The 13,041-nt window shown below is 33.0% G+C and overlaps 1 protein-coding gene across 1 annotated transcript; it reads left to right on the top strand.

Moving 5' to 3' along the window:
- The first annotated feature begins 7,615 nt into the window (after window positions 1-7,615).
- On the top strand, window positions 7,616-8,727 carry LOC110802767 (uncharacterized). The gene is made up of 2 exons (XM_022008213.2): window positions 7,616-7,776; window positions 8,129-8,727. Exons 1-2 carry the CDS (start codon window positions 7,707-7,709, stop codon window positions 8,404-8,406), a joined length of 348 nt encoding a protein of 115 aa, XP_021863905.1. The 5' UTR covers window positions 7,616-7,706; the 3' UTR covers window positions 8,407-8,727.
- The last annotated feature ends 4,314 nt before the right edge of the window (window positions 8,728-13,041 follow it).

The raw sequence follows: 13,041 nt of genomic DNA, 5'->3' as shown, positions 1-13,041 counted from the left end.
CTAAATGACCATGAAAAATATTTATAGGTATTATATATTGTATAATAGTAACTATCTGTTTGATATAGTTATTATGTATGTTATAATGTTATTTTTATGTTCTTTGTTGTCCTCTATGTTATTAGTAATAAAAGTTACTATGTTATGATCACAGTAACTATATAATCATAACAATATCTATATCTGCAATTCTGCTAGTATATGACTATCATTAATGTTCAGAGATATTATATCATGTATAATAGTAACTATATATTTTTAATAGTTACTATGTTATTATTATGTTCTTTTTTTTACTTTGTGTTATTAGTAATAAGAGTGACTATATTATTATGACAATAACTATATGACTATAACAATAACTATATCTGCAATTATGCGAGTATCTTACCATCATTAATTCAAAGTTACTATATGATGCATAATAGAAACTATATGCTTTACATAGTTACTATGTTATTTTTTTCATATTTAAATGTTTAATTGTTAACTTAGTTTATATATTATTGATTTAGAAACACAAAGATGATGCATCCAGAACAGAAGTCGTGCAAAGAATAACTTCTGCAAGGAAAACAAAAACAGGAGAAGAAGAAAATTCTGACAACAATGAGAACTAAGGACGTAGTAGAGGAAGGAGAGAACGTGCTTGGGAAGGAAGGGACGTGAACGTGGACGTGGTGATTATTTTTGTTCAAAAAATATTTAAGATTCATGTTGTTTATTTAATAGATGCAAATTATTAGAATGTCGTAGTTAAAAATAACTAACCATGTAGTTAATGTTTTTCTTAATTACTGTTCAAGAGTTATAATTACTCTTATTTTTTATTTAGTTACTCTTTTTTATTTCAGTAATTATATGATATATAATAGTAACTATTCCCCCCGTTTCAGAATGATGTTCCAATTTACACTTTACACGTTTGCCAATTCACATTTTGTATCATTTATATCTTTAATTATACATTAAGAAAAATTAAAAATTTGATATAATTAAAGTATTTATTGATACAATCAAACAAGAACCCGACCACATGAATATGTTTTTTTTTAATAATTTCTTATGTATTGGAGATAATTTAGAAGATTCTCTTCAATTGTAAATAATGTCAAAATTCTAAATTGGAAAATAATTATGGAACAGAGGGAGTATATAATAGAAAAAGTTACTATATGACCCCTAAAGTATCTATATCGTATTGATTATTTTATAATATAGTAATTTTCTACAGTTAAAATTATTTTTCTATATGATGTAATTACTCTTTAGATAGAATAGTTATTCTTATCGAAATTACTATATTATTATTTTATTCATAGTTACTTTACAGAACATATAGTTTCTATAATCCACTCTTTTTGTCTACAAGAATGAATATATAATTACTCTTATTTTTTATATAATTACTCTTTCTGATAACATTAACTATATGATATATAATAGTAACTATATTTTTGAAATAGTTACTATGTGTATTATTATGTTCTTTATATGTTATTTTTTCTACTTCATATTATTAGTAATAAGAGTTACTATATTATGATGACAATAACTATATGACTAAAATAATAACTATACTTTCCAAGTGTATGACCTTCATTATTAGTAAGAGTTACTATATTATATATAATAGTAACTATATATTTTAAATAGTTACTATGTTCATTTTTAATATTTAAATTATAAATTATTAACATAGTTAATGTATTATTAAATTTTTCAGGTATTCAATGACGGAGACTAATTCTCCTGCTACATTGAACTACTCAAACAAAGCCGATTACGACATTGAAGCCCATACGAACAATACAAACTTTTGTATAAGGCGGTCTTACGAAAAAGACCGCCTTGATGGCAACCTAACATGCCACGTAAAATCTGACGTGGCAGAACTATAAACTTTTTTTTATGAAAATATAAATACCCATTTTCTTCCCATTTTCATTTCAAAACCCTAATTTCTTTCTCTCTCCTCCAAATCTCTCTGTCTCTCTCCTTAAATGCCGCCATACTCTCATCAACATTGATGACGGAAATGACGAAGCAGGCGGCGGAGCTCCTCCACTTTCCAGCGGAGATATTACGGTGGCCGGCGAGTAGCGCGAAATGATAGAGAATAGCGATGAAGGAATCAAAAGAAGGAGGAGAGCCGCTCTCTTGCCGTAAGAAGTCGGTGGCCGACGGGATAGGGAAGCAAGGAGCTGCGCGGCGAAGGAAAGAGATGAAGGAGAAGTGTCCGTCCTTGCCGTCTTCGCCTTCCGCGTTGGCGTTGGTGGCGTTGCACGGGTTGAGCCGCGGGTGTTAGAGGCATTGCGCGGGTCACCTCCTCGCAAAGCTGCGGCTTCAATGATTTTAGGTTTTAGGCCACCGCAAGATCCGCCGCGGCCATACTGATTTTTGATCTCGTCGCCGCCATCAAGATTCGAGAAGGAGTAGAACGACGAAGGAAAGAGAAGAAGGTAGAAGTCGATTATGATGATAAATGGCGAAGGAAACAGGTTTGATTTTCTACAATCTGTAGATTTTAATTTTATTTATCTGAAATTATCATGTTGCCGGATTTTTTGGATTTTGATTTTTATGTATGCGATTTTGTTTTTGTTTTGATTAGGTTTATGTTTCGTTTCGATTGAATTGTTTAGATTTTTCTAATTTCCTCTTTTGATTTAGGTTTTTTCTATTTTTGAATTTCTGACAGGTTGAGGATTTGCCGCTGGTGGTTGCTTCTGGTGGTTGCCGTGGAGGCTATAGCCGCCACCCTGGTGCTGGAAGTTGCGGTGCTCGGGACTTGCTGGTGCTCAGTGTTGTTCATGTTGTTGGTGTGGTAGTCGGACTAATTGATGCAGAATGGAAGCCTTGCGGTGGCTGCTAAGACTTGCGGTGTCGCGAATGAGCAATTGATTGCTGTTATTTAATTAGTTTTAGGTCTTTTGTTTTAGTTAAGAATATGGTTCTTTTAGTTAAGAATGTTGATGGTTTAGTTAAGAATTAGTTAATTTCGATTCGAATGCTTCTTTTAGTTATAATTGATTTTGTTTTAGTTACGAATATTGTTGTTTTAGTTAAGAATTATTTCATTTTAGTTAAGAATTATCATCTTTTAGTTAAGATTAAATTTCTGAGTTTTAGTTAAGATTTTCTGAAATTTAGTTAATATTTTCTAATTTTAGTTACGAATTTTCGAGTTTAATTTAAAATTTCTGATTTTCTATGTTTTAGTTATGAATTTATCAGTTTTAGTTACGATTTTCTTGGTTTTAGTGAAAGTTTTTTGAGTTTTAGTTACGTATATTTTAGTTTCAATTCAGGGCTTTACTTACAATTTTCTTGGTTTTAGTTAAGATTTTTTGAGTTTTAGTTATGTATTTTTGAGTTTTAGATAACGAATTTCAGAGTTTTAGTTAAGATATAAAATTTTAAGCATTGACACTAATTAGTTAAGCAATTGAATCAATTAGTTAAAAAATTAAACTATTAAGTTAAGTTTCGGAATCAATTAGTTAAGCAATGTAATAAATTAGTTAAGCAATGTAACATATTAGTTAAGCAATGTAACATATTAGTTAAACCATGCAAGCAATTAGTGAAGCATTGAAACCAATTAGTGAAGCACTGAAACCAATTAGTGAAGCACTGGAAGCAATTAGTTATACACTGGATTTAATTAAGTTAACCACTGAAACTAATTAGTTAAGTTTGAGATTCAATTAGTTAAGCAATGAAACTAATTAGTTATACAACGAAACCAATTAGTTAAGCACTGAAACCAATTAGTTAAGCAATGAAATCAATTAGTTAAGCATTTTTTATGAGTTTTAGTTAATAATAAGTTTGTTTTAAATTAATAACTATTCGACTCATAAGTTTAACTATTTGTTTTTATACCTTAACTATTTTGTTATTCAATTTGTTATGATTTTATTTCTTTTAGTTATGTTTTACACTAGTTTAGTTAGTACCCAAAAAATTTAAAAATTTTAATTTCGAAAAAATAAAATAAAATTTAAGCCTGAAATCAAATTAGTTAAGCTTGAAGTCCAATTAGTTAAGCTTAAAGTCCAATTAGTTAAGCCTGAAGTCCAATTAGTTAAGCCTGGAAATCCAATTAGTTAAGCCTGGAAAAAAAAAATTTGAAAAAAATATTTTTCAAATTTTTTTTTTTAAAAATTCGAATAAAAAAATAATAATTTAAGCCTGAAATCAAATTAGTTAAGCCTGAAATCCAATTAGTTAAGCTTGAAGTCCAATTAGTTAAGCCTGAAGCCAATTAGTTAAACCTGGAAAAAAAATCAAAAAAAAAAAAAATCGAAAAAAAAAATTTTAAAAAATTTTTGAAAAATTTTTTTTTTTAAAAAAAATTACATGCTGACGTCAGCATGACGTCAGCACATGCGCCAACATGGCTGCCAGCAAGACTGCCAACAAGGCGGTCTTTCCTGTGAGGCGGTCTCACACAAAAGTTTCCGTACGAACAAACCAAAATCAACTGGAATTTCACCTAGAAGAATAACAAGGAAGGTAAACTTCAAAACAAAAAGCTGAATATTTGCGGGATTTGATGATGTAAAACAACCGATTTACTCGCGAGTTTCCTCAAATCGCTCTTTAACTCAAATTCGTCCAAAAAACCGAAGATCTCATCGTCCTACACATCATTAAATGGCTTGAAATGCTCCACGTCGACACCTTCTACAACGTCATTGTTGAAGTTAGTCCATTGTTAAAGTTGCTGATCTGCAAGAGGAGAGAGAAACTGCTGAACTGCAAAAGGAGAAAGAATTTTGATTTTAGGGTTTTGATTTTTGGGCTCGCGTTTTTCGGATCCCGTGAATAGTGATGGTCAATGTTATATTTTAATGTTGTAAAATTCCAAAATATCCTGGTCCGCACTATTATTAGCTTGGACCCGATCCATACAAGTGAGATTGAGTATTCCGGGGACGGATGGAATATTTAGGAAAGAGTTTGTTAGTTTCTTAAAATTTATTTTTTGTTTGGCAAAGAGTTAGTTTAATTTCCTAATTGTCTTCGGCAAAGCTTCCTAGTCCCAGAGTTATACATGCAATTATGTACTTTGTACTTTAAATACCTGATCAGATATGAAATCGACCCATATGAATTTGTGTTTAAAAGAACCGACCCGACCTATCCGTTAATTTTTGAACTCGATTCGATCTTGCCCATTTTAATCCGACCCGAACCCTACCCAAACGCATTTTGTTTGTCAAAATTGACACCCATAGTTAACAATAGACCTGTCAAACTGGTCGGTTATAAAAAAAAATAAAAAATCTGTTTCGAGTTAATTCGAATAAGTCGCTTTTGGGTTCAGGTTTAAAAAGGTTTGTTGAAAACCCAAAACTTTTGGGTTCGGATCGAATCAACGGGTTGAGAGATTTTAAATCGTGTATAATATTTTTAATTTATTTGGGTAATAAATATACAAATTATGCGTAGATTATACCTCGCTCAGGGCCAGTTCTGGGGCGGCGCGGGGTGAGCGACAGAACAGGGCCCCCAAATTTTAATTTTGTATATAGTGTAAATAGTCTCCTTATTAAACATAAAAACTAAGTTGGAGCATTGGTTAAGGTAATGGGCTATAAAACAATAGATGTACTTTCCTAAAAAAAAATTAAATTTTTTCAGAAATTTCATTCACTTATGGTTTTTGGCATTTCCGGATATTACGATGCTCGAAATTCCTTCAGTTGTCGTTCATTGTTCCCCAAACCAAATTCTTCAATTAAATTTGATTCATTCTTCTCCCAAATTTTTTAAGTGATTCCATTAATTTTTTTTGGTTATGTTTATTATTTCGACAAATTTAGATAAGAGATGGTATTTCGTTTGATAAAAATTGGATTTTTTTTTTATTAAAGTAATGAATTGAGGACCCATTGTTATGGCGTGATATAGCCCCGGCACTGACTTCGTTGGCCCATTGCGGCTGACCCCTCTAAAATCTCAACCACACAAAATACGGCTGACCCCTGGTGGCTTAATGAGTAGCTAACAGACCGACGCAAGAATCGCCCGATATTTCATTGATCAACTGATTTTTTCGGGATTGGATTTTGGACTTTTGAACTTGGAACATTTTCATTGTATTTTAGCAATTGTGACTTCTACTCGGAATTGTACCAATCTTCCATCCGGTACCATATGGAATAATATACACAAAACCCTATTCTATATCTTATCTCTCCTGTTTATTCACAACAGGTAATAAATATACAAATTATGCGCATATTAGACCTCGCTGGCCCATTGCGGCTGACCCCTCTAAAATCTCAACCACGGAAAATGCATGCATGGTACAATAATAGTTAATGAGTAGCTAACTAACCGACGGAAGAATCGCCCGATATTTCATTGATCAACTTATCTTTTTAGCTTGGCGGGTTTAGTGTAGTTTTACATCCTAGTTGTATGAAATAAATGTATAAAATAAAATGAGCATTAACCATTTATTACCAAGATATAACAGCATAACATGATTAGATTTATGGTTGATGATGAAAATGTAAGTGGTAAATTTGAAACTTTTTAGCATATAGACATAGCAACACTCACTTAATCCCATTATTCACATGATTAGAGTTCTAGTTAACTCTCTGTACCACTAGCTGTTTCAATGAATCTAAGTATAATGAAGGCCGTTTTTCATTTAGTCCATGAAAACCCAATTGTACGTATTATCTTAAGCTAATTACAAACATCATTCATTATTCATCAGTATAAAGCAGACTAAAAACTCATTAGTATATACCAAATTAATGAGTTCATGTACTAGTTCTAAATCTGCATCACACATGAATCACGCAGCATAAAAACAGCTTCACCCACATTACTAAAACTTGTCTCTCTCACTCTCTCAAAATGGTACCTACCCATAACTCCATAAGGGCATAACAATCCTATCCCCTTCTCACCTACAAAGAAGTACCTACCCAAATAATTCTATTGCCTATTAAATACTTCAACTTGCATTCTTATCTCTCACAGTACTTCAGTACCAAAGCCCGAAGGGTGGCAGAAAAGATGATATAAATTTATATTTTCTACCTTCATTTGTGAAAATTCTAAGATAGTCATAATAAAAATGACCATGGCAGTGAAATTAATTTGGACCATAATAAAATTGATTTTATTTTTCCTTTTTTAATTTTATTTTATCTTTATTTTTTTATCCAAAAATCAATTAAATGATTTTAGGGAAGTATGAAAAGTCAATGTATTTATTTTGCTGAAAATCAATAAATAATTTCTAAAAATAATTAACTTTTGAGTTTTGTTAATTTATGAATTTAGTACTTTCTTGTAAATTGTTAGATTAATCAGTGAATTCTATTAAAGCTTTTTTTTAAAAAAAAAAAATTTAAATCAAATTCACTTTATCCAAAAGACAATAAATGTGAATAAAAATACATCTTTATCTACATGTTAGTTGTTAAATAAAATGTAGGATAATTTAACATACGTATAGATTAAAAATGAACGTAAGAAATAGTATAATGGACCATGCATAAACATATTTGGCTAAAAACTGCCCCCAATTTACTAACACCAGCCAATTAATGTTTGGAATGAGTAGGTATGTAGTACTCCACTCTGTAGTATAAATAGATAAAGCTTAGAGTTGGAGTTCTTCATCCCCATTCCCCCAACAATAAAATACAAAAAAATACAAAAAATCGAGAATGGCGAGGCAATCAATTTCATCCGCTTCTAAGATGGCTCTCTTAGCCTTCCTCATGCTGACTATTGCTAGTATATATATATGTTTCCTCCTCTCTTTAGCTTTGATTTCATTTAAACTCTTTCATACAAAATAGATTAAAACGAAAAGTGTAATTAAAATCATTTTTTAAACCGATGTACGTAGTAGTACTCATTTGATATTTTCATACCAAATATACTAAAACAAAAAGTAGAATATATTAAGATTATTTTGAAATGTAACAGAGGTAGTACGTAGTAATTTTATACCAAATATATGGACATATATACGTTGTTCCGGTTTCTTACTTTGAGTAAGGCCCGTTGTATATAATTTAATGGATATTATATATGATTATTGAAGGATATATATAAATTATGATGTAATGATATATACATGCAGCTCCTACGATGCAAGCAAGTATGGAGACAAACCCTGAAGCTAACGTTATGAAAGCAGTGGTGGAAGAACTGGGAAAGGAACATCTTGCTGCTTATTATAATTACATGCAGAAAATGGCTACAAAAGTTGGGTTGGAAGAACCAAAGTTGTCCATGGTGGTTGAACAAAACTCACTCAAAATTGGATGTGTGGGAATAAGAGGATATGCTTGTAAGAATGATTGTTGTTCTGGCCTTTATTGTGTTCCTACAATGTTAGGATTTAGCGTTTGCATGTAAGATTGTACGCAGCACGTACGTCTTTCTAATGTTTGTCGATCTATATATGTAAGTTAATTGTAAGAATAAATAATGTAGTCGATGGCTAACTGGATTGATCTTGGAAGTTGATCTTCCATAGGACCAACTGGCCTAGCTAGCTAGCTAGTACGTCGATCTACATGTGTGATGTGTGTGGTGAACGATCGATATGTTTTACCTTATTTCCGATTTCTTGTGTTAATGAACTCGCTCATGTTAGGATCGGAGAGTGAGCTAGTCATACTCATGTATCATGCATGCTCATCTTATTTCTAACGTAAGTATAAGTTTCTTGTGTAACTGTGTGTGTTGTTTAATTATTATGATGGTTAAGCTTATAATACGCATGCACTTCCCTTTTACTAATTATTACCTTTTTTCTTCCACGCATTATATGCCTGGTCATAGAGAACGGTGGTCATAGCTAGATGAATATTATATTGTTCTCTATGACCGAACTTGCCCCTTTTGAATATGTAGGCCGTCACTCGCTAATTATACAGCAGTACAGACAAATCAACTTGCATTTTTCATATAACTAGTTGTTGGACTGGGCGCTAGCGCGCACAGTCCCCAATGTATAAAAATTTGTCTTGTAAAAATACTACGTAAAATACGAGCAATTACAAATTTATGAGAAATGTGGTAAATGATATGAAGTAAAAATGTTACACTAAATTAGGATTAACATAGAATAGATAATATGAACCATAAATAGATAGATAAAGTATGATCGAAATTTACTATACTTGCTTGAGATTGGTTACGATGCGTTTTCTGCACTTGTTCAATTTTACAATAAAGAACACAGCTAAATCACCAAATCGTGGTGTATTGGTACCACAATAAATCACCGTTACAAAGTACATAATTTAAAACAAATTATTCAGAAGAAAAATGAGAGCAAAATAGACAATGCACTATTGTAGGAATAGTAATTGAAACTTCTTGCTTTTATAAGTGTTAGGATATTTCTTTGGGCCTAGTCCAACTAATAAGTCATAAAATCAACACGGATTAACCTAATTTCATTCTGTCATTCTACATACTTTAAAGATCTATCTTGCATGACTAACCCACCTAAAGCAAGCGTATATTTATACCTGGTCTATGCGTGATCGATTCGCTAGAGCAAGCATATTCCACCTGCACCAAATGTACCGTGCATGTTATCTCCTAGTGCGACATACCTGCCCCAAAGAGACACTCCTACTTGACGACGGATTGCATTTATGCCCTAATTCTTCATGTTTTGCTATAAATAGGAGACATTTCGTCACATTCAACCCACTATTTCTTTGCCTAAAAAGGTAGAAAACTCTTCCCATCAAATTTCTCTCTCAAAATTCATTTTCATGTTCAACGTAACTGTGCGTAAAGTTATAGGCGCGACCCACATGCCACTGGCGTTGTGCGCTTGTTCTTATGACGATCAATTTCTTTAATTTGCTAAATTGGACTAACCTTATTTGTTTTCACATGGGTACAATTCAGTATTAATGTACCACTAGTGGAAAAGTGTTCATTTGCATCGCTGCATTTGCGTCGTACTTATACATACGTTACGCAAATTGAGAAAGTTTTGCCTAAAAATTTGTCATTGCGTCGCAGTTTTATAGTTTTATAAATCTGCGACACAAATGAGTGCTCCAAGCATCATAGAGTCATTTGCGTCACAGATTTATAAAACTGTAGATGATATTTAAGTTTACGTCGTAGTTTTATAAATTGTGATGTAAATGACTCTCCAAGGGATCATAGAGTCATCGTGTCGCAGATTTATAATACTGTGACGCGAATGAATAAGTTAAATTCAGAATTTTTCATTATTAAATTAATTAACGGTTTTTTCATGAAATGCCCCTGAGGTTTGCAATAATGCACCAAATACCCCTGCGCGTTTTAAAATTCATAGAATACCCCTATTTTTTCAAACCTGTTCACCAAATACCCCTATTTTGACTTTCCGTTAGTCCTCCGTTAAGTCATGTTTATAATTCACCAAATACACCTATTTATAAACTTTTTGCAAAGTATACACCTATTTATAAAGTTTTTTGCACCAAATGCCCAAACAACTTATACCATTAATAATTGAATTTAAAGCCCAAAATTGAAGAACAATACATCTGAAAATTGAAGAACAAAACCCATAATATTGAAGAAGAGAATATTAATTTTGAGAGTTTAATTCCTAAAATCGAAAATCTAAACTACAAATTCGAATTCTAGTGTCTATAATCTCTCTCTAATATACCTAAATTCTGCTGTTTTTCGCCCCTTGTTGCTGCCACTGCTATTCTATGCTCACGAAGAACTCAGCTCCAAAATCTAAAATAGGAAAACCAACGAAAATAAAAAAACAAATGTTGCTCCAAAATCTCCTCTAATTTCATATGCTCCCTCGAACCAAAAAGAAGAACATAAATGCTGAAGAACGAATTCGAGAACGAAAATCTGCACACACAAAAAAAAAAAAAAAAAAAAAACGAAAATCTAGTTCTGTATTCTCTCTTAATTGCTGCGCTACCCTATATGCTCTCTACTCTATCTATTTTTGTTCTCCGTCCTTCGAATCCAACCCCCAAATTCGCAAAAAAAATCAGCCCAGAAAATAGGGGCAACATGAAGTCTGAATTCAGCATCTTCAATTTCAACAGAAATATGAATTCATGTCCTGCTGGCTTCATCATCGGCATCTTCAATTTCATCTTCAATTTATTACTCAGTACCGCCGCCGCAGTATCATCATCACCATTCATCATCGTCTTAAACCTCCCCTTCTTCATCAAACTTCAATTCACGATTTCAATTCACTCGAAAATTTGGCTTCAATTATTTGGGGATTTGAGTTAGCAATTGATGTTTGATGAAGATGGTTTGAAGAAGGAAAAATTGTGGTTGGTTCACCATTTTGATACCCAGGAAAAAGAGATGTGAGATTGAGAGGAGAGAGGACGGTGAGGGGAGAGAAGGGATTTAGAGTTAATTAAGGTTCATTAGGTGTTAATTAGGATTAATTTAGGCATTAATTCACCTCAAATTACCCAGAAATACAAGCTGCTTCTTCCGGTAATTTGGTGGTGCAGGTGGTGGAAAGTTTGGCGAATCCACCATTTTCGCCGACGAAGGTTGAAGGTTGGCGGCGAGAGGAGATGACGTCCGGCGAATCCATTTTATCGGAGAAATTCATTGAGAGGAGAGGACTAAGCGCGGTAGCAGCGGAGGAATGAGAAGACGGTGGCGAGAGAAGAGAAACGATGAAGAAGAAGAAGAAGAAGAAGAGGGGCGAGTATTTAAGAAGGGTCAAAAACAACAGAGGAGATGAAAGGAGAGAGAAGTAATTAGATTTTTTTTAAAAAGTTGAAATGTAGAATATTGGGTGAATAAGGGCATAAACGTAAATTAACGCTAACGGAGTACTAACGGCCGTTAAATCCAAGGGTATTTGGTGCACTTTAAGTTTAAATAGGGGTATTCTATGAATTTTGAAACGCGCAGGAGTATTTGGTACATTATTGCAAACCTCAGGGGCATTTCATGAAAAAACCGATTAATTAATAATACCGAGGGGTCATGAAACAATCTTCACTTTCTCTTTCTGCCTCCTTCTCTTTCTCTGTCATCCTCTTCTTCCCCATCTCCATTGTTGGAACCTCAACATCTTCCTACGAAGTCTTCTCTCACTAACCCATCCCAAAAACCAACCAGATACTTTTCCTTGCTCCAAAACAAAACCCTAGAAATTCTCCCTCTGCCAATTTCTCTCCCAACCTCCTGCTCGATACGTACCATGTTTCCGTTTCCGGCAACATTTACGACTTGGATAATATTTATATTTTCGATACGATCCATATTTCCGTTTCAGGCAATGTCATCGTTTCCGGAGTATTCATAATTTGCCTTAATTTTGACGATTTCAGCTCCCATTGGAACCGAGATCCGTCGATTCCGAATATCCATAAATGGAGTATTTAATTCACTTAAATACTTGATCCGTTCACGTACTATTTGTGTGACCCTACGGGTTCAGTCAAGAGTAAGTTGTGGATTAATATTATTAATTCCACTTGAACCGAAGCGGCCTCTAGCTAGGCATACAGTGTTAGGTTATGATTCATATGACAAAACATAAATCATGCGGAAAAACCATAAAGCCAGGAAAGCATATTATTTACACATAATCATTCAGCATAGTTTAGATGCATACACTTTGTTGCGTGCCCACCCTAGCTGCGCCCGAACCGAACAAGAACAAGTCTTTAGGACTCCAAGTGTCGTCCCTCCGTAGATAGTCCACAGCACGTCCGGATCCGCCTTAAGCTTGACCAACTAGAATCGCCCTTAAGGTAGCTTAGGAATTTCGGCTATTAGGTGCAAGTGTATGGCTGATTTTTCTTCAAAATCTTACCTTTAAAATACTTCAATTGTGTCTATAAATTATGACCCTAGGCTCCTATTTATAGAGGTATGGAAAAGGAATTATAATCCTACTAGGATTTGGATTTATTAATTAGAATCCAACTTGAACTCTAAATAATAAATATAATCTTATTAGGATTAGGATTTAATCAATACACGAATTCCGATAGGATTAGGATTCGTTACGAACAT

The sequence above is a fragment of the Spinacia oleracea genome, chromosome 6 (assembly GCF_020520425.1).
Source record: "Spinacia oleracea cultivar Varoflay chromosome 6, BTI_SOV_V1, whole genome shotgun sequence".
In the NCBI taxonomy this organism is placed as follows: Eukaryota; Viridiplantae; Streptophyta; class Magnoliopsida; order Caryophyllales; family Amaranthaceae; genus Spinacia; species Spinacia oleracea.
This window is presented reverse-complemented; position numbering and strand designations above follow the sequence as displayed.

What these genes read in the sequence shown, in the direction of transcription:
- LOC110802767 (XM_022008213.2), top strand. Translation starts at nt 7,707, where the DNA reads ATGGCGAGGCAATCAATTTCATCCGCTTCTAAGATGGCTCTCTTAGCC. An exon ending in CCTCATGCTGACTATTGCTA is followed by an intron (nt 7,777 to 8,128) that starts GTATATATATAT and finishes ATATACATGCAG; the next exon opens with CTCCTACGATGCAAGCAAGT.